This window comes from Sorex araneus, chromosome 1 (assembly GCF_027595985.1).
Source record: "Sorex araneus isolate mSorAra2 chromosome 1, mSorAra2.pri, whole genome shotgun sequence".
In the NCBI taxonomy this organism is placed as follows: Eukaryota; Metazoa; Chordata; class Mammalia; order Eulipotyphla; family Soricidae; genus Sorex; species Sorex araneus.
The window spans coordinates 436,483,679-436,503,103 of NC_073302.1; the positions used below are offsets into that span (position 1 = coordinate 436,483,679).

At 38.0% G+C, this 19,425-nt stretch overlaps 1 protein-coding gene across 2 annotated transcripts in view; it reads left to right on the forward strand.

Moving 5' to 3' along the window:
- The window catches only part of TRIM24 (tripartite motif containing 24), a 123,586-nt gene that overhangs the window by 49,764 nt on the left and 54,397 nt on the right, over positions 1-19,425 (forward strand). For both annotated transcript variants that reach the window (XM_055140649.1, XM_055140656.1), the window contains exons 2-4: positions 2,087-2,205; positions 8,979-9,126; positions 16,292-16,424. In XM_055140649.1, coding sequence (XP_054996624.1) covers positions 2,087-2,205; positions 8,979-9,126; positions 16,292-16,424 — 400 coding nt within the window. The remainder of the gene's footprint in view (positions 1-2,086; positions 2,206-8,978; positions 9,127-16,291; positions 16,425-19,425) is intronic.

Sequence of the window (19,425 nt, forward strand, 5' to 3'; positions counted from 1 at the left end):
AAAAAAGAATAAAACTAGATCCCAGTAAGTTCATCTTGTTTTTTGTTTTTGTTTTTGTTTTTTTTTGCTTTTTGGGTCACACCCGGCGATGCACAGGGGTCACTCCTGGCTCATGCACGCAGGAATCACCCCTGGCGGTGCTCAGGGGACCATATGGGATGCTGGGATTCAAACCCGGGTCAGCCGTGTGCAAGGCAAATGCCCTACCTGCTGTGCTATCACTCCAGCCCCCCAGTAAGTTCATCTTAAGCCCAGCGTACTATTGTGTCTAATATTTCATCTATCACTAAGCTTTCCCCATCAGTCAATATGTCTTTATAACCTTAGAATTATATAAATATACTCATGATTTCATTTAGGAAACAAAATTGAATTTAGGCATGTCCTGAAAGTGTGTGACTTGTAACTTGTGAGATAACTCAAATGGAAGAGTATTTGCAACACAGAGCCAAATCCTAGTACCTTCGTAACCACTGGGTGTGATCCCTACTAAAGCAAATGAACTTTAACTGTATTTTTCCCCTTTTCCCCTAAACAATTTTCTTGTCTAGCTTCTTTCCAGCACATATTCTTACCCTTTCGAAAAGTACAACCTAGCTGATAAATTTATAGCATTTATGACTGGTCCATTTTCTTTGTGTAGTTAAAATTTGTTTCCTGCCTGCCATTAATTTTGACGTTTTCTCTTTAAAAAATGGGAGTTAAAATATTTTCACAATATTCCCATTCTTTGAGGAGATAATTTCCTTTGCCACACTCAGGCGTTACTTCTGACTGCACTTAGAAATTATTCCTGGTGGTACTTGGGGGACCATGTAGGATGTTGGGCATCAAACCTGGGTCAGCCATGGGAAACACCCTCCCCACTGTACTATTTCTCCAATTCCAATGTCAAGTTTTTCTTAAATTGACAAGAAAACACCTTATTTGTTGTTTTGTGCTCAGGAGTTACTTCTTGTTCTGTGCTCAGGGATCATACTTGATGATGGCGCCCCCTGGGGAACCATATGTGCTATCAGGGATAGTAGCCCGGTGCAGCAAGTATATTAACCCTGCTTCTATCTCTCCATCTTGAGTTTGGTCTCTGTTCTCCCCCCACCCTTACCCTAAACCCCCCTCCCCTCTCAGTCTCTCCCTCTCTCCCTCTCACACTCTCCCTCTTCCCCTCTCCCTAAGGCCTCACACAGATAAGGCAAATACACCCAGTCTTTAGTTCTTCAAATCTTTTCTTTCCGATGTGTCTTACATTTGGGAGTAAAGTTCGGGTAAATTGAGATTCTAATTTTTTGAGGGGACTGGGGGAGCGGGCACACCCATGGTGTGCAGGGACTATTTCTGGTTTTGTGTACAGTTACTGTGACTCTACTAGGGGATAATAAATGGTGCTCAGGGGATTGGCTGCGTGCAAGGCAAAAGACTTCCCTGCTGCACCATCTCTTTGGCTTTTCCTTTATAGATTTTAAACAAGCCTGTATGTCTGTCCTTTACTTTGTGAGATCTCAGTTTATTTTGTAGGTCCAGAGAGAACCAGAGCTCGCTTTTCTTTTTTTCTTTATTTTTTGTAAGAACCATCCTCTCTTCTGTGAATTGTAGTTTGGTGAAGCTGTATTTAAAAATATCAATAGATTAGTTACTAAATAATCAAAAAGACCCTGAGAATGTTTGTCTAAGAGGGTCATCTCATTAAAAATTAAAATTTTACTTATCACTAACTATATGAATATGGTATATTTATAAGCAGTTCACATGAACATAAAATTGCTTTTTGTTAAGGTATTTTGAAGATACGGTGAAAGAACCAGAATTATGTTGGTTTAGGGCTCATAGTTACTTTAAACCTTAGATGGCCTCTCAGTATCTGTATTGCAAACCATAATGACCAAAAGTAGAGAAGGAATTGTCTGCTATAGAGGCACGGGGTGGGGTGGCGGTGGCGGGAGGAATACTGGGACATTGGTGGTGGAAAATGTGCACTGGTGGAGGGATGTTCATTGTATGACTGAAACTCGGTCATGAAAGCTTTATAACTATCTCACAGTGGTTCAATTTAAAAAAAAAACTTAGAATGCAATTTTATTTTTTCCAGTTGGAGTCATTCGATGTCCAGTTTGCAGCCAAGAATGTGCAGAGAGACACATTATAGATAATTTTTTTGTGAAAGACACTACTGAGGTTCCCAGCAGTACAGTAGAAAAGTCTAATCAGGTAAGTGTATTGATTCTTGAAACTTCTGCATCTTTTAATGAGGTGGCCTAAAATGGAGACTCTAAAATGAAACATGTCCACCATCAATATCTGTGAAATGATATAAATCTTTGAAAGTTATTGAAGTGGGCTTGAAGGATGGTACAGTGAGTAAGGAGCTTTCCTTGCCTGTGCCTGGTCTGGGTTTGGTCCCCAGCATCACAGACGGTCCCCCTCACCTTCACTATGCAGACCTGTGAGCTTACAGCCGGGAGTAAGCCCCTCGCACAGACTCTGGCTCAAACATCAAGTCAAAGGAATAAAAGAGTGTCTGTGCAGAAGTCCTGATGTCCCACCCCACTCATCTCTGATTCTCTGTCCTCTGACAGGTTCTATTTCATTTTGACATTTCCTTGAAGTTTTATTATTTTCATAAAAATAATTCACAAATTTAGACTTTCTAAAAAAACTTTTTGTTGAATCACAGTGAGATACACAAAAGGTTTTTCATGATTAAGTTTTAGTCATACAATGTTCCAACACCCATCCCTTCACCAATGTACATTTCCTACCACCAATGTACACGGTTTCCCTTTCGCTCCCCCCTCCTCGAACTTACTAAATGATTCATGAATAGATGAACATCCTGTCTTAAACGGAAAGGCACTATAAGACTTTCATAAAGTGGAAAGGTTTTATAGAAGCTATTACTATTTCAGATAAAGCCTTTTTTTTTTTTTTTTCAGAGAATAGTAGGGGGGGTCTGCGGGATTTTACCTCAATGGTGGTGGTTTCTGAACTCCTGTGTGTTGATTTGGGATGGGGGCAGGAAGATCAATGGACTTTAGGGAGCACTGGGTTCTGTCCCTGCCACCTCGTGGCCACTGAGTACTAGTAGGGCAACCGTGAATTCTGAGTCAGAAGTAGGGCCCCCAGCCACCCAGCAGGACCAGTGTACCCTCCTCATAAAAGGAAAAGCAGAAGAGAAAGCATCCATACTGTTGGATGAGAGGTTGAAACGGCAGTTGGATTAGATATTAAGTCTGGATGGAGGCACCTGCAATCTATTTGGGATCTGTTTTGCTATTCTTAACACTATTGATTGTTATGTTTTTAGTTTTATGATTGCTTTTTTTTCAGTTTTATACTTAACATTTTTTCAATTTTTTAAAAATAAAATTATGTTTTCTGGGGATTTGAGCCCAGTTCTCATGTAAGCAGGGAAAACGTGTTTATTCTTATGAAAATTCCCTTTGATTTGTAAATTTTTTGATAAAATAAGTTACTTTTTTCTACTCGATATTTCTGAGGAAGTTTTAATTGGGAGCATCATTTAGAAGCCACAGGTGGCATTCTTTCTCTCTTCTACTTATTCTGTCTCTCTTAGTATTATTCTCTCTTCTCTTATTCTTTCTCTCTTCTACACGTAAGCCACGTGTGTGATATTTCTGTAAACCCAGTGTCAGAGGGGGAACTGCTGCATTCCATCGGGAGGTTGGCCTTGATGGATTCTTCATTGTGTTTAAGGAGAGGGTATTAGTCTCCTTTCAGATCATGTTTCATTTGGAACAGGTCTCCAAAGAAACTGAATCTGGGTACAGGAAAATTACTATTTTTTTTTTGGCTATTGGGTCACACCTGGCGATGCACAGGGGTTACTCCTGGCTCATGCACTCAGGAATTACTCCTGGCTGTGCTCAGGGGACCCTATGAGATATTGGGAATTGAACCCAGGTTGGCTGTGTGCGACATAACAACCTACCTGTTGTGCTATCATTCCAGCCCCAGCAGCATGATTATTAATCTAAAATTTAAAATATCAAAAGTAATGTTTAGAATTTTACGTAAATAGTTATGGGTAGATCATGAAGCAAAGTTTCTGCCCTTTTTGTTTCATTTTACGTTGTTTCGTGGGAGAACTATATAGAAATAAAAAAATTGTGGATCATTTAGGTTTGTTTATTTATTTTTGATTTGGGGGTCATACCCTGTAGTGCTCAGGGCTTACTCCTGACTCTGTGTTCCAAGACCATTTGCGATGGGGCTCAAGGAACCATATGGGGTGCCAGGTATGGATCAGGTGCTTGCAGAGCAAGCTGTGCCCTAGCCCCAGATTTTTGTTTCAAAAGTATCCACAGTCCTTCCTAGTGTGAACTTACAAAAAAATAGTATATGCCACAGAAAATAGACTTAAGTTGTTATAAGAACAACTTTAAAGAATTAAAAACTTTATTTGTGTGAGCTCTGGTGTCAAAAACCTAATCCTTCTGAAAATTTTATTTTGAAAACTAATATTTTTTTTATGTCTTCTAGATGTTATGTGATTATTTTAGATGTGGTTTGTTAGTTCTATTATTCACCAATTAAACATTTATCTTGAGAATGCTGGCAGTATGTGTGAATGCTTAATCCAGAAAATAAAAAGCCAAGTTCTGTAATCTGGAAAGTGGGGTAATGATATGAAGTGACGAAGAGTAGAGAATTAAAGAGATTCTAATCTAAAGAACCAAGAGGTTGCTTTATGACTCTGTACAATCAATAACTTTTCAATAAGCTTGTATTTACTTTGATTCTATAGCAGATATAATAACTTAGAAATGAACAAGAAGTTGAGAACCTTAGTTTTCAGAGAACATTGGTTTTCAGGGGGATGGGCTCTCAAACAGTGGTCAGAGGCCCTTTCCGGTGATATTCGGCCAGCCAGGCTGACAGTTCATTGCCGGGACCTGAGGAGGTGGTGCTATTTGGGCCCTTCAGCGCTGCTGTGAACTGTCAGGAACCCTGTGCCCAGGGCCCTTCAGGATTCAAGCTGAGATGCTCAGAAAGCCATGTGGTACCAGGGATTGATCCCAGGTGTTGCTCCCTAACCTCTGTACTATCTCTCTGACTCCTCCAGCAAACAAAAATTTTATTTGTATGTTAATTAAAACACTGTGATTTACAAAGTTATTCATCTTAGGTTGTTTCAGGTATATAGTATTCTAGTATTAATCCCATCACCAATGTGACCTTCCTCCGTCCACCAGTATCCTGCTTTCCTCCCACCCCTCAGCTTGTCCCCTTAGTGGACATATGGCATATTTGTTTCATTTTGTGTCTTCTAAGAAAATTTGGAATGGAAAGTGGAACTATTAGAAAATAAATCAATAAAAGTCAGTTATTGATTGCTATTATGATTTTGACCTATATTTTATCCTATGTACATGAAATTAAAATCATTTACTACAGTATAATATAATGCATACTCTCATGTACATAAATGAACTTTTTTCAGCGCAGGTATCTAAAATCTATCAATTAACTTTTATTTTGTGCTTAAGGTCCCCATGGAAATAATCATGTCTTTCCTATAAAATTTAAAAGCATCCTTCACTAATTTATTTTGGACTTTGCATAAGATAGGTAAAGCCGACTATAAAATTTAGTAAGAGTTAAGAGAATTAAAATTTAAGAGGGAAAGTCTGAATAGGCCTTTAAAAGTATAAAGTGTTTTATCATAAGAAAGTGAATACTGAAAAGGTTAATAAAACATAGCACATTCAATGTAAGTGAGACAATCATTATTGAAAATGTATAAAACCCCTTCCTTAACCTAGTAGAGGACAACTGTAAGTACCGAGAGTGAGTGTCCTACTCAGTGCCATGTGCTAAGAAGTTTGTCCTGACCTTTTTATTTACTTGTTTGTTTGGGGCCACACCCAATGATGCTCAGGGATTATTTTTAGCTCTGCATTCAGAAATCACTCTTGGAAGTCCATGGGGTCTATATGGGATGCCAGGGATCAAACTCAGGTGGGCTGCATGCAAGGCAAGAACCCTACCTGCTGTTCTATAGCTCTAGCCCCTAAAGAAGCTTCTTTAATGCTTCTTGTAAAGCTGGTTTCAGGGCTATTCCCTGAGCTGTTATTTCCTTAAAATCTTAATAATAATTTAGCTGGGTAGAGTATTCTGGGTGAGGGTTCATTTACTTGAATTTTTGTGCTGTCTCCCTCCATTCCCTTAAGGCTTGTAGATTCTCATGTGGTAGAGCTCCTGTGACTCTTAAGGCTTTTCTTTGTAGGTAAATTGCTTTATTGACCTTGCTGCTTCCAGTATTCTATCTTTGGAATTTTTTTATTGTTGAGTACAGTGTGTTTTGTAATTTTCCTTGTTGGGTCTGTTTTTGCATGGACCCTTCAGGCTTCTTGGATGTCAGTGCCTTTAATCCTCAAGTATAGGAAATTCCTCTCTATGATTTCTTTAAATATTATTTCTTCATCAAATTTGACTTATGATGGTTCTTTCATTGTTCCTCTTAAACTCATCTCATAGTTCTCTGATATGCTATTTGTTTCTTTTCAGGTTATTTTCCACTGTTTGTTTTCCAGCGGCTTCATCTCATCTTGGAACTCCTTGATCTTTTTTTTTTTCTTCTCAGTATGAATGTCAGCTGACACTATGAATATTAGATGAGTGTTCCTCTTTGGGTTGGGTATTTTGTCACCCTTTCAGTTACTCTTTCATAAACGTTTTTGTTTTCTGGCTGTTTGTTTTGTTTGGGGTTCTACCTGGTACTACTGGCAACCACTTTTGACTCTGTGCTTGGGGGGCACTCTGATAATGCTCGGGGAACCATAATGATGCTAGGGATCAAACTCGGGTGTTCTGCATACAAAGTATGTGCTCAGCTTACTAAGCTATATCTTTGACCACATAAATACTTTATATGTGTAAGGACAGAGAAGTTTCTTCAGAAATAAGCATCATTAATATACAATTTTAAAATACCTTTACTCTGTATTTTTAAATTTCCAATACTGAAATCTTGACTCTATTTTGTTTTGGTTTTGCTTTTGCTTCTTTTAGGGCTACACCTGGTGTGGCTCAGAGTTACTCCTAAGTCTGTGCTCAGGAATCACTCCTGGTGGGCTCAGGGGACCATACGGGATACAGGGGATCAACCCAGGGTTGATGTGTCTGCTTTACCTGCTGTACTATCACTCCAGCCCCAGAAAATCGTGTTTTGTTGTTTTTTTAAAAAAATTTATTTTTATAAAGTTGTTCACGCTAATTTATTACATTTAGTATTCCAACATCAATGACACCACCATTACACCTGCCCACCACCATATTTCAAATCTTTCTACCCCTTCCCCCAAAATCTCCCCCCTAAGCAGGACCTAATTTCTTTTGTGTTGCTTGTTATGAATAATCTGCTAAAAGTGATTCAAAGAGTTTCCTTAGAGGAAAGTGTGTGAAGAGTGTTGTATTTCATCCTGGAGCTATTCAGCCCTTGTTTTGGTATATCAGTAGTAGTTCATAGCATTCATAGTCACTGGTCTCAGGTGATCCCAGAAAGGTTTGGGGTGGTGAGAATATAGAAAAGTTAGGTTCTTGGAATATTACCTTGGAATTTGGCTAATGTAAACCACTGACTTGGGAAAGTTTTATTACTTTCCCAGTTGCAAATGGTTACATGAAGAACTGTTGATATATCTATAACTTTGATTCATTTTTAGAGAATAGTGCCACCACATATGCAGAGTTGCAGAAGCCAGAAACAGGAGCTATCCTTTCCCTCCGTATCCAGTGAATCCCCCAAACCAGTCTGTTTTACTTTCTAGATTCTTTTTTATATTTGCTACCGCCCACTCTCACCTCCACGACTGAAAAGCCTTCAGCTTATCTCTATGCAGAAATTTCTGTCCCGTTTTGAATTTGTTCTCTACATTGAACCAGTGGTATTTTTTTAAATGCCAATCTCACCATGTCACTTAGTTATTTCAGAACTTTTAGGAGATTTCTTCAGACCAAACTGAAATTGTCATGTGAACCTTTTTGAGCTGTGCTCTGCTAGCCCAGCCTCAGGCTCCTCCCTGCTGGTCCCCCCCTCCCACCCCCTCCCCCTACCTCTTCTCTTCACTTATACTTACTTTCTGTCCATTCTCTAAACCTGAAGCATTTTCTTCTTTCATAGCTAATGAGGCCTAATATCTTCATGGAGAAAATATTGCTTGGACAGTTTCTTACTTTCTCCAATCCTCCAGTTCCACTAAATTGAGATAAGCCCCTCCGATATATTCTCCTCATAATTTTTTCTCTATAGTATTTTTCAGTTTGAAACTTATACTTTATTGTGATAATTTCAATGTTTGCATGCCTTACATTTAATCTTAACAGCTGCTTTTTAAAAATCTGTGTTACTGGTGTCACTTCAGGACACGGGTCTTCTAAGTAGCCTGCCCAGGAGTACTGAGCTAGTTAAAAGCGGACCTAGGATTTGAGTCTATATTCCCTATGTAAGATCTTGCTTGCTTAACTTTTTTTTTTTTGCTTTATTGCTTGTTTTCAACAGTTGTGCATAATTCCTAGCTATTTTGAATATTGTACTGAAGACAATTTGCATTTCAAAAGTATATAATGATTTTTCTTATTTTTGCAGTTCTGAAGCCTCATGCTAATGATTTAAGATGCCATTTTAAATTGACAACTTTTATTAAGATAACTTAGTAGTTATGGTTAGGATGTCACTTATATATGACTAAAAAATATGTCTGTCTTTGAGTTTTCTCAAAAATTGATGTAAGGGGCCCAGACATAGATAGCTCAGGGGATAAACTCGTGCAGGCTGCAGGCTGCGCACTTGATCCTTAGCAAAGTGTCTGATCTCCAGCACAGCAAAACTAGTAGGTGTGAGTGCCACAAGCAAAGTATGCAGTGACTCCCAGTGAGCACTGTAGCAAGGGTGTGGAACACCCTAGTCTCAACAGAGGAAAAGAGCAGGGGAAATAAATGTGACATATTTCTTGCATTAGGTGTGTACAAGCTGTGAAGACAACGCAGAAGCAAATGGATTTTGTGTCGAGTGTGTCGAGTGGCTTTGCAAGACCTGCATCAGAGCTCACCAGAGGGTGAAGTTCACAAAAGACCACACTGTAAGGCAGAAGGAAGAAGTGTCTCCAGGTAATAGAGTTCATTTCTTCTTTTCTCTATCCCTTCCAGGTTCCCACACTACCCAATGTTGCCCTTTTTTGACAACATAGTCATTGCATGTACTTTTGAGTGTATTGATATAAGGAGGTCCATATTGCAGTTGAGAATCAAGTATTTGCAAAGTATTGAAAAGTGTGAATAGAGAATCCTTCTGCCTCTGTCATATTTCCAGCCTTCTATTTGATTTTGTATAATTATTCAAATTTCTATATTTGATCCATAAGACAACCAGACTTTTTGCTTTTAGGTAATTATGATTTCTACGTTTTTGTCTTATAATGTAATTCATCATAAAATCTTTATTTCAGTGTTTTAACTATTACACTAAAATTTTTATTATAGCATAAACTTTTTATTTACCATTTTAACTATTAAGTATAAAATTCAGTGGCATTAATTACATTCAGTGTCCTGTAATTATCATTTAAATCACACCAAAAAGAAGCTGTAGACATTAATAACTTCCTAAACCCTTTCTCCTAGTCTTTACTAACCTTTAATTTATATTTCTGCAGATTTTCTTATTCTAAATGATTAATGCAAGTGCATCCCATACAGTATTTGGCCATTGTTGATCTTTTTTTTTTTTTTTTTTTGCTTAGCAGAATTTTACCATGTTAAAAGTGTTTATGAGAACTATTTTTTAAATTGAGGTGTAATTGATATTTATGTGTACAGTTTGCTGATTTATTATTGCTGTATACTGTGAAATGATCACCACAGTAAGTTCGGCCAGTATACCCACACCTCCATCCATGGTTTAGTGCACTTCAGTATTATTATCTATAGTTACAGTATTTTACACCCCCATGATTAATTTATTTTGTAAGTAGGAGTCTGTACCTTTTTGATATCAAACTCTTTCTTAAACACCTTACCCTGTCCCTTGCAACCAACTGTCTTTTCTTTTTATCTGTGAGTTTGGGTTTGTTTTACATTACACATATAAGAGATAATACAGTATTTATTTTTTTCTTTTTTATTTCACTTACCATGACACTCCAGGGTCCATTCATGTTGTCAAAATGAGAAAATTTCACTCTTTTTTAATGGCTATTAAAAAATTTAATGGCTGTCCCCTCTGCTCCGCTCCCCTCTCCTCTGTTCTGCTCTACTCCCCTCCGCTCTGCTCCTTTCCCCTCCCTTTCTTTCTTCCTTTCCCTCCCTCCTGTCCCCTCCCCTCCAGTTCCCTTTCCCTCCCTTTCCCTGTACTCCCCATTCCTCTCCCATCCCTTCATCTCCTTCCCCCTTCCTTCCCCTCTTTTTTCTTATTTTCTCTCTTCCCTCTCCCCTCTCCCGCTCTTCTTTCTTTCCTTCCTCTGTTCTTTCACTCTCCCTCTGTGTGTTTGTATACACACAAATCACGTTTTTAAATTTATCAGATAACACATGGCTGCTCTGTCTTTATTTTCTTGATTTCCTTTGCGGTGCAGAAACTAATTAGTTTGATGTAGTTTCTTTTGTTTGCCTTCGTTGCCTTTCTTTTGGTGTGATATCTAAAGCATTATCCCAAGAGCAATGTCAAAAAGATGGCCACCTCTGTTTCTTGCTAGTTTGATAATTTCAAGGCTTATGTTCAAATTTTCAGTCTCTTTGAATAATTTTTTTGGTGTATGCTATAAGATGATAGTTCAGTTTCATTCTTTTTGCATTTTTTTCCCAGCTTTTCTAACATTGTTGAGGAGACTGTCCTTTCCCTATTGTATATTCTTTGTTTATAAATTACCCATTTATTTTGGGTTTATTTCTGGGCATTTTATTCTGCTTCATTGATCCATATATCTATTTTTATGCTAGTGCCCAATTTTATAGCTTTGTAAAATAATTTGAAATCCAGAAGTGTGTCTTTGTTCTCCTTTCTGAGAATTGCTTTGGCTAATCAGCCTTTTATAGTTCCATACATATTCAGGATTGAAAAATGCCACTGGAATGACTGCATTCAATATGTAGATTGCTTTGGGTAGTATATGCATCAGTATCTTTTTGTTTTTGGTAGAACTTTACTTAGTTCATCATTAATATAGTTTTGCTTGAAAATTATCTTACTGTTTATTTCCCCTGTTAATTGGGACCAAGACAATGGCTCTGGGGCCACCAGGACTGCTCCTCGTTCAGGGGGCTTATGTGATCCTGTGCATGCGAGTTGTCATGTTCTTTGAACTGTCTGACCTAATTTTACTACTTTTTATTCATTATTCACAGCCAGTGTTTGCATGACTGTTCCATATTTCTGTAACTTTGCTCAGTACTAGAGATTGCATAAGACACTCAACTCCTCTCCAGGAATTACTGTTAGTATCACGAAGACTAAACAAACATGCGGTCAAACATTGACCTAATGTTCCGTTTGAACAAAAGAAAGGAGTATTTATTTCTGACTTGTTGATTTATGTTGATCAACAGATCAAAATATCACTTGAAGCAAGAAGGTGGGGAAAGAAAGTATACAGGGAAAGAATAAAGGGAAGAGAAGAGGATGAGAAGGAAGTGGTGACACTGAGTTTGAAGAGACAGTGGGAGATAATTTCCAAAGGACTGTTGATGATGAAAATAAACAAAAGCAAAAAGGCAGGTATAGAAGTATTTCAGTAAGTTTAGTATTCTATGGAGTTGTCATTGTCATTGTCTAGTGAAGAAAAGAGTAGAGGAGATAGTATTAAAGGGCAAAGAATGTTGGAAGATTTCAGAAATCACTTAGTTGAGAGAGCTCCAGTTTGAAAGAAGGATTACTTAATAGCATTGATTGAGTTTACATAAAATGTGTCAGCAATAAACCTTCTCCATGAAACCTCAGCAGTTAGGATGTGGTCAGAAAAATTTGAACCTGTCAAGGTTTGGGGTTAATTAATTGTTCCAAAAGTTCAACAAAGAGATGGAAAAAAATATATGTATTGAAATGAAGACTTTTCATTCTGTTAACTGAATATTTAACTGGATAAAGGACATGTGAAAAGTGAAATTGTCATTTAACAAGGTAATAATGGTATTTTTGAATATATATATATATATGGAATAATAATGGACAAATAAATTACCTGGAATGTGATTGATAATGTATTTTGAGTGTGTGCGTGTGTGTGTGCGTGTGTGTGTGTGTGTGTGTGTGTGTGTGTGTGTGTGTGTGTGTGTAACCAAAAAGAACTACAGATCTCAAGAAAAGAGGAAGTCAGTCAACTTATACACCATTGGGGTGATGATGGGAATTAGGACTCTGGATGACAGTGAGTCAGGACCTAAAGTCTATAGCTATAAAAGAAGAGTCTATATAAATGGTGTCAGTTATCTAAATCAGACAGATTATAAATATTATTGGACATCTTGCAGGCGACCAAAGATGTGTGTATAATCATGTTGCCTAACCTGGATTGACACTCAGATGACATTAACATCGGGGTAAAGATGGTCGGTCAGAGTTAGAAGATACTGAGATGATATTGTACTGCCTCATTACTGGAATTAGTTGCATTATTATTCTTGATGTTATGCTTTTAATATTTTTGTTACTTTCCTGTACTTTTTTTTAAATTCATTCTGAATTTTATGTATTTTAGCTGTTTTTAATCTGACTATAAAGTAGGTTTTTTTTCACCCACTGAAACTGTTCTTGCACTTATCTAGCTGAATACTATTTGTTCATTAGTTTTATCTTTATTTTTCATTTTCTTAACTAAAAAATTACACTTATTAAAGCAGTGTGATTTACAAAGTAATTCATAATACAATTCTTTCAGGCATACATTGTTCCAACAACAATCCCACCACCAGTGTAACCTCCACCATGTCCCCCGTTCGCCCTCCATATCCTTCCCAGGCCTAATCCTGTGGCAGGCATATAGCAGATTTTTCATGTTGATTGCTCTAGGAGGATTGCAAATGCAGTTAACAGAAAATAAATCAATAAAAGTCAATTTGTGATGATTGATTGCTATGTGATTTAACCTATGTAAATTAAGAAATTAATTAATACAATATCATATAATGCCAGATCTCATTTATGTAGATAAGTTCCAACTGTGGTATTTAAGATGTATTGCTGGGGCCGAGCAATAGCACAGCGGGTAGGGCGTTCGCCTTGCACACGGCCGACCTGGGTTCGATCCCCGGCATCCCATATGGTCCCCTAAGCACCGCCAGGAGTAATTCTTGAGTGCAAAGCCAGGAGTAACCCCTGAGCATCGCAGTGTGACTCAAAAAGCAAAAAGCATCGCAGTGGGTGTGACTCAAAAAGCAAAAAAAAAAAAAAAAGATGTATTGCATTAACTTTTATTTTTATTTTGTACTGGGTCTCATTGTGATAATAATCCTGTCTTTCCTGTCATTAATGAAACTTTTAATTATTTGAGATGAACTACTTGATTTTTTTCTCTTTCTGTTTTTTAGAAAAATAAGTATTTAAAGCTTGAATTATGATTTTTAGGGCTGGAGACATGGTATAGTGATTAAAGCACTTGCTTTGGATATATGGAATAAGGTATTGCCTTGCATGCAGCCAGTTCTGTTTTGATCCCAAGCACTGCATATGATCCCCTGAGCACAGAGCAATGAGTAATGCTTTAGTACTACCAAATATGACCCCAAAGTCTCTGTCCCCCCAAAATTAAAGTATGACTGGTTACTCTTGCTGTTTTTTAGATATTGAGGATGATGAGGACGTTGGGAGGTCATCTGTGTGTTGCTAATTTCGGTTTTGGTTAATTACAAAGATGGGAGGCGGAAAGAACACAATTATATTAAGTGAAAATAGCAAGTTGCTGAATATGGTGATTATTGTGAATTTTAAGAATTCATTAAAAGAAAGTGGAAGTATTTTGAGCTTCAGTCTCATTTGTTTCTGCTTTCAACAGTTTAATTTCATTGCATGTGAACATAAAGTTTGGGTTAGTTAATTTCTACTTGCTGCCACTCAAAATAGTGATAACTATGCGAGTGAATTTTTACTTTCCGATTAAAAAATGTTAAAATGTAAAGTCATTCAAAGTTTTCTATGTGATTATATTTAGGATTGAGAAAGCATTTCTAGAAGTAGTTCCCAAGAAGCTGTCATAAAAATATATTCATTTTTCTATAAAAATTTTAAAGGATTTTTGCTTTTTGCTTTTGGGCCACACCGGCAGGGCCACTACTGGTTCTGTGCTCTGAGATCACTCTTGGTGGGCCCGGGGGACCTTGGGGCTATATGTATCAAACCCAAGTCAGCCATGTGCAAGGTAAGTGCCTTACCTGTTGTATTATTTCTCCAGTTCTTGGATTTTTTATTTTTTTGGCTTTTTTGGGTCACACCTGGCGATGCACAGGGGTTACTCCTCACTCTGCAGTCAGGAATTAGTCCTGGCGACTCTCAGGGGACCATATGGGATGCTGGGAATTGAACAAGGGTCAGCCTGGTGCAAGGCAAATGCCCTACCTGCTGTGCTATCGCTCCAGCCCCCAGTTCTTGGAATTTTTTAAATACTAGTACTACTAAATTTTAAAATACTACAAATTTTGTCATACTGGAGAAAAAGTGTTCTAAATTCTTTGGTTGATGATACATAAATTGGTAACCAAAAAATGAAGTTGATGAATGAAAAATGTCAGTTATTTTAAAAATGTATCAAGGAATAGTAAAATTGGTGGTTACTACTTGTTTTTATGTGTTTTTATTTATTTATTTATTTATTGGATCACTGTGTGAGATACAGTTACAAACTTTCATGATTAAGTTTCAGTCATACGATGATCGAGCACCCATCCCTCCACCAGTGCACATTTTCCACCCCGATTGTTCCCAGTGTCCCTCCTGCCACCCCTGCCACATCCCACCCCCTGCCTCTGTGGCAGGTGCTCTCCTTCTTTCTCTTTCTCTACTTTTGGGTGTTAAGATTTGGAATACAGATACTAAGAGGCCATCATGTTTGGTCGGCTTGTTTGTTTTAAGTAGTTACTCCCTGATGCCCAACCAGGGCGTGTGGACCTGGAAGCCACCATGGCAACACGTGGCATTACTCGTGGGGCCCTGCAGTGCTGGGGATGAAATTAAAAACTTCAATGTTCTAGATGTGTGCTCTACCACATGAGTACCTGCAGTTAAAAACCCAGTACCTGCATTTTTAAAAAAATGGACACAAACAGACAAAGATCTAAAATATTTAGACTACTCCTTAGGGCAGTAGGCACTCTACACTGATAGCATGACAACTTGTGTGTGTGTGTGTGTGTGCCATTTAATTATAGCTGCATAAATTGCTTTTGTTCTAATAATTCTACACCTAGGAATTTATTTCATGAAAACATTTAGTGGCTTATAAATTTCATGTTTATTTCAGTATTATTATACAGCATTAAAAGTAAAAAACATTTCATGTTTTGAGGCAGATGATATATCCATTTGATGGAATATTATAATAATAAGTAGATGTATTTACTAACACAGAAAGGTATATAAAACATATTTAACTGAAAAGGGATTTTAAAAGATAATGTGTAATAGCTTTTTTACACAAATCACAATAAATATGGTGTTGTATAAGTTGAAAATCAAAACAGTGAAATACAGCAGGTTATTAATAATGCTTATCTGTGGAAGTGGAATATTTTTCCTGAACTATTTGGGGTTTTATCTTTAATTATTTGTGAGATAATTATTACTTCCTGCCTAAGTAATTACTAATTATTTTCTGCTTTTTATACTAAACATAAGCATGCTCAGTTTTACCCCACTTTAAGAAATTATTGGAGCTACTTGGATAACTACAATGACATAGTTGAAACTTTACTCATTATGTATCAGTGTGTTTCCTTTGGGATTTTCTGCAATATAGGAAGAATAATGTTTTTGTTGTCCTGTTTTTATATTTTCATTAGACATTTTTATTGCATTTAAAATCCTTTGCCTAATTAGGTAAAAAAGGATTTAATTGGCTCACACTAATTGAGCTATTAGTACTAATTCTGAAAAGCATTTTTAAAACTATACCCTTAGCCCTTTTCTTTTTCTCTTTAATTCAGTATTTACTTTGAAAAATGAAAAGCTTATTTACCTTTTTCTTTTGAGGACTTATTTTAACGGTAGCTCTTTTATTAATGGATTTGAATTTAAATGGATGATTGATAATTATTACTGTTGTTATGTTTTTGCTTCTCCTTTTTTCTACAGAAGCAGTTGGTGTGACCAGTCAGAGACCAGTGTTTTGTCCTTTCCATAAAAAGGAACAGCTGAAGCTTTACTGTGAAACATGTGACAAACTGACATGTCGGGATTGCCAGTTATTAGAACATAAAGAGCACAGGTACCAGAGTCATCCAGTTTATAAATTGATTCATAGTCCAGCTCTAGAGGGCTGCTGACAGCCAAGCCAATGGCAGTCTACAAATATCTTTGCTTAGTTAGTAATATTTTGGCTTCTTGGAGTTCTTTCAGCTTTGACTCTGTGACATTTTGGGCCACTTAATTCTTTTGTGCCTGATGTGATATTTGGCATAGTATGATGTTTTTTGCCTATTTACAAAAATGTCAGTAACATTCTCTTCTTGTGATATACCCCCAAATGTCCCCAGATATTATTAATGCCCATAGTAGTAAAATCACACCGAACTGGGTGTTACGGTATACTATATACAATTGTAACATACATGGAATTAGTTACCACTGTTAAAAAATTAGAGGACTGGAGTGGGTAGGGCATTTGTCTTGTACGCGGATGACCCAAATTTGATTGCCAGCAGATATATAATTATATATATTATATAATGCATATATTATATATTATATATATCTCTCTCACTGTCATCCCATTGACAATTGATTTGCTCGAGCAGGCCCAGTAACCTCTCCATTCTTCCTGGCCCTGAGATTTTAGCAGCCTCTTTTTACTCAGCCTTCCCAATGGTGCCGCATTAGAGGCTTCTCAGGGTCAAGGGAATGGGACCCATCATTGTTACTGTATTTGGCATATGAATACGCCACAGGGAACTTGCCAGGTGTCTCCCATGTGGGCAGTAAACTCTCGGTAGCTTGCCAGGTTCTCCAAGAAGTAGGCTATCAGATGTCAGACTTGGAGATCTCGGCCCCGGGACCCACACACCTGGGTTCCTCTGCCAGTTTCTTCATGTGTGAGGCTCGTCCGAATGTGTGGAGAGTGGCCTTGAGTATGGCTGTTGCTGGGTTCTGGAGGTCTTCAACTGCCGGGACTCCGCTTGGGATGGGGAGGGAAACTCGACCCGCCCCTTCCGAAGGACCCCAGTGAAAACGGCCAGGTGCAGGGGCAAGAGACTCTGAGTCACTCTCCTCTGGGAACTTGGCTCCATAGTCTCTGGATGTTGGCCATTGATGTATGTATATATATGTATACATGTGTGTGTATATATATATTTTTCAAAAATCTAAATCTTGGACCAGAGAGGTAAAGGAGGTAGCACATGCAGCCAACCTGGATTCAAATTTCTGGCACCACATACGGTGGTTTCTCGAACACTGTAAAGAGGTAAGCCCTGAGCAAAGACCCTGAGTAGCCCCTGAGAACCGCCAGGTAGAGCCCAGACCCCACCCACCTCCAAAAATCTAGATCTTTAATTTGTTGAGAAAGTGTAAATTGTAGCCCTAGGCCTCATAATTTTATGTCAGCATTTGACTAGAACTGACATTATTGCTCTTTAGAATTAAATATTTTTTTCTATTCCCCATAGTTCCAGATTCTTGGGGCTGGAGCAATAGTGTAACATGGAGGGCACTTGTTTTGCATGCAGCCACCCCAGATTAAATCCCCAGCATCTCATATAGTCCCCAGAGCCTTGTCAGGCATGGTCCTAAGCATGGCTGGGTATGGCCCTAAAACGTGGACAAAATGAATCATTAATTTAGTAAACTAGAGCTAATAAAGTAGCAGAGAATTACTGGGCCAGGTTTAGAGTGGGGACAGAGAATGTGTCTTTTTCTCCTCCTTTAAGTGATTTGCTCTAAAGTACTTTAAATCAGCTCCCAGTGCTGAGAAGACCTGGATTTGAGTCAGGGGCCATAGAGGTTGCACTGTCTTCTAACTTTAATGTTACAGCAAAGATGATCTAACTAGTAACCACACATGGCAAGAGCTTGGTTTCAAATGTTAATACCCAAAGTTGAATTAAATTGAAATTATATTGCTGGTGGTGATGTGCATTCTTTTACATAATAAACATTTCTCAAAAATAAATATTTTAATTGTCTATATTCCAAAGCAAAATCTGGAGTGATAGTACAGCGGGTCCATTGTTTGCCTTGCACGTAGCAACCCGAGTTCAATTCCTTCGTCCCTCTCGGAGAGCCCAGCAAGCTACCTAGAACCCCGCCCGCTAAACTGAGCCTGACAAGATACCCGTGGCGTATTCGATATGCCAAAAACAGTAACAAGAAGTCTCACAATGGATATGTTACTGGTGCCCGCTCGAGCAAATCATTGAACAATCGGACTATAGTGCTACACTGCTATTTAATTTTGGGGGTGGAAGTTTGGTCATAGCTGGCAGTGTTCAGGGATTACTCTAATTCCGTGCTGAGGGTTTGGTGAGTCCACTTTTGGTGTCGCTCAGGGAACCATTTGGTGCTGGCATTTAGCAAACTATGCATTCCAGTCTGATGAGCTATCTCTTCCAACCCATTAAATTCTCAAAGGATTAAATTCTTGGGGCCTGAGCCCCAAGCTGGCAGGGCATTTGCCTTGCATTCAGCCAACCTAGGTTTGATCTCCGACACTTCATATGGTCCCCGAGCTCACCATGATCCATAAGAGCATTGCCAGGTATATATGACACAAAAACAAAACAAAAAATACTCAATACAAATTTAGTCTTTAAAAAAAAAAGAAAATTTTTATATTTTGAAAGTGAAGAAATGCAATTTATATGAAAAGTAAGTTCAGTAATGCTGTAATCCTAGATAATTTCAGTTTCCCAAACTATATGAGAAAAATTAAATAGAGGATGTTATTAAGACAAACGACATAATTGTAGATTAGATGAAAAGAAGTGTTCTAAAGGTGCCAGTGTTCTTACTTAATAATTATATAGCAACTAGTGGCCAGAAGGATGGTACAGGCAGGGAAGGAAATTGCTTTGCACATGGAGGAGCAGATTCTCTCCCCAGCACCACATACGGTCCCCAGCGCCCTTCCAAGAGGGTTCTCTAAGTGCAGAGCCAGGAGTGGGCCAGAGCACAGCTGGGCGTGCCCCAAACCCCCAGAATAATAATTCTTTTAAAAGTAATTGTAACACAGTAAGTAGTTCTGTAACAAAATGTACTGGGTTTTTATAAATACT